General features: G+C 41.3%; 1 protein-coding gene across 1 annotated transcript; it reads right to left on the bottom strand.

Annotated features, from left to right (window-relative positions):
• Positions 1-559: 559 nt before the first annotated feature.
• LOC121964424 (sodium/bile acid cotransporter 7-like) lies at positions 560-1,426 on the bottom strand. The gene is made up of 3 exons (XM_042514632.1): positions 1,287-1,426; positions 929-1,094; positions 560-642 (listed from the first exon to the last, which is right to left on the bottom strand). The coding sequence occupies exons 1-3, from the start codon at positions 1,317-1,319 to the stop codon at positions 587-589; spliced, it is 255 nt and encodes an 84-aa protein (XP_042370566.1). The 5' UTR covers positions 1,320-1,426; the 3' UTR covers positions 560-586.
• Positions 1,427-1,475: the final 49 nt, after the last annotated feature.

Consider the following 1,475-nt stretch of genomic DNA (forward strand, 5'->3'; position numbering starts at 1 on the left):
AATACTCTATGCTCATTTATGAAGCTGTGCATTGGAAACAACACGGTCCTGCAAACATCAAACACTAAAATAACTTCTGTCATCACAGAAAGTTTGTCAGAGCACTTATTTTGAAACAGGAAAGGTTGAGTAAAACATATTTGTATTTCCTCACGTCTGTGAGAGATAAAGACACTGAAACTGTGTTAAAGGTGGTACAGAGTCAAAATGATTATCAAAAGACCATTTTTTGGTCTATTTTTGCTAAAAGATTGGCAAGACTCCGTATCTCTAGATGTGCCGCAGCCAAGCAGCAGCCGCGCTGCTCCCAAAGGCAGCGATTTTATTTTTTTTTTACTTTATTTTTCTGGAAAGAGTTTTATAGTACAGAACATCAATTAAGACGGACAATTCAATTTCCCCTTCAGATTTTTCTTTTTTTAATTACTTCTTACAATTTGGGAGAGATCATGTGTTTAAGGTCATCTGTCCAATACCTCCACAAAATCTACACTGTGGCTGTTTTAAACTGTTAATATCGGCACCAAAGTAAACTGCAGGAGGTTTTGCACTGACAGCGTAATTCGGCGCAGGAGGAGGAGGAGACTCACCTGGTAGAAAAGGCGAATGTGAGCAGCATGAAGCTGAGCTGGATGGAGAAAACTGCAAAAACAGAGGAAAACAGTCACTTTGATGTGAAAAATTAAGCTAACGTCAAAGAAATCGTTACTTGCAGTTCCTCTAATGGCCACTAGAGGCTCCAAGAGAGTCAATCCCCACAACGCTCAACTTTACAGAGGAAATAAACACATTTCAGTCTGTTTCAAAAACCATTTTGGTCTCTTTTGTGGTTAATTTCAACATTAACAAAGGGGCGTATTTCATTTTTAAATAATTCATTGTTTTTATTTCATTAAGGGAACAGTTACGCGTGTTTGTTTGCACTGACTGATGAGGACGACCAGCAGCAGGCTGGTGGGGTCCAGCTCGATGTTGGGGTTACTGAAGGTGTCGCAGAAGGTGGTGTAGATGATCATGAGCAGGACGGCGCTGCTGACGGCGCCAAACGGAAGCTTTCGCCGCTCCAGATAGTCCCTGAGGAAACTACGGCACACCTGCACGCCGAAAACAAACACAACACACTCACTGAACGTCTGATTTATTCTGCCTGGTTTTTACTGACTTTTCTTTCTGTTCGGCGTCTCTGAGTTTGTGAAAAGCGCTCCAAAAATAACATGTATTATTACTATTATTAACGTTAAAAGATATGTTTAACCCTTTGTGCGTCAAACACGGCGGTTTCGTACCTGGCCGAGGATGAGAGGAACCACCACGGTCATGAAGAGCTGAGAGAAGATGGAGGAGAAGGGAACGGAGGAGGACGAGCCGAGCTGGAGGAGATTAAACACAACAGTCGCCTCACTTTATTTACATTTATTTAAATATCTGACCAAATCTGTAAATAACTGCTAAAACTGTGGCAACAGATTTTTTTT

The sequence above is a fragment of the Plectropomus leopardus genome, unplaced genomic scaffold, assembly GCF_008729295.1.
Source record: "Plectropomus leopardus isolate mb unplaced genomic scaffold, YSFRI_Pleo_2.0 unplaced_scaffold15587, whole genome shotgun sequence".
NCBI lineage: Eukaryota > Metazoa > Chordata > Actinopteri > Perciformes > Serranidae > Plectropomus > Plectropomus leopardus.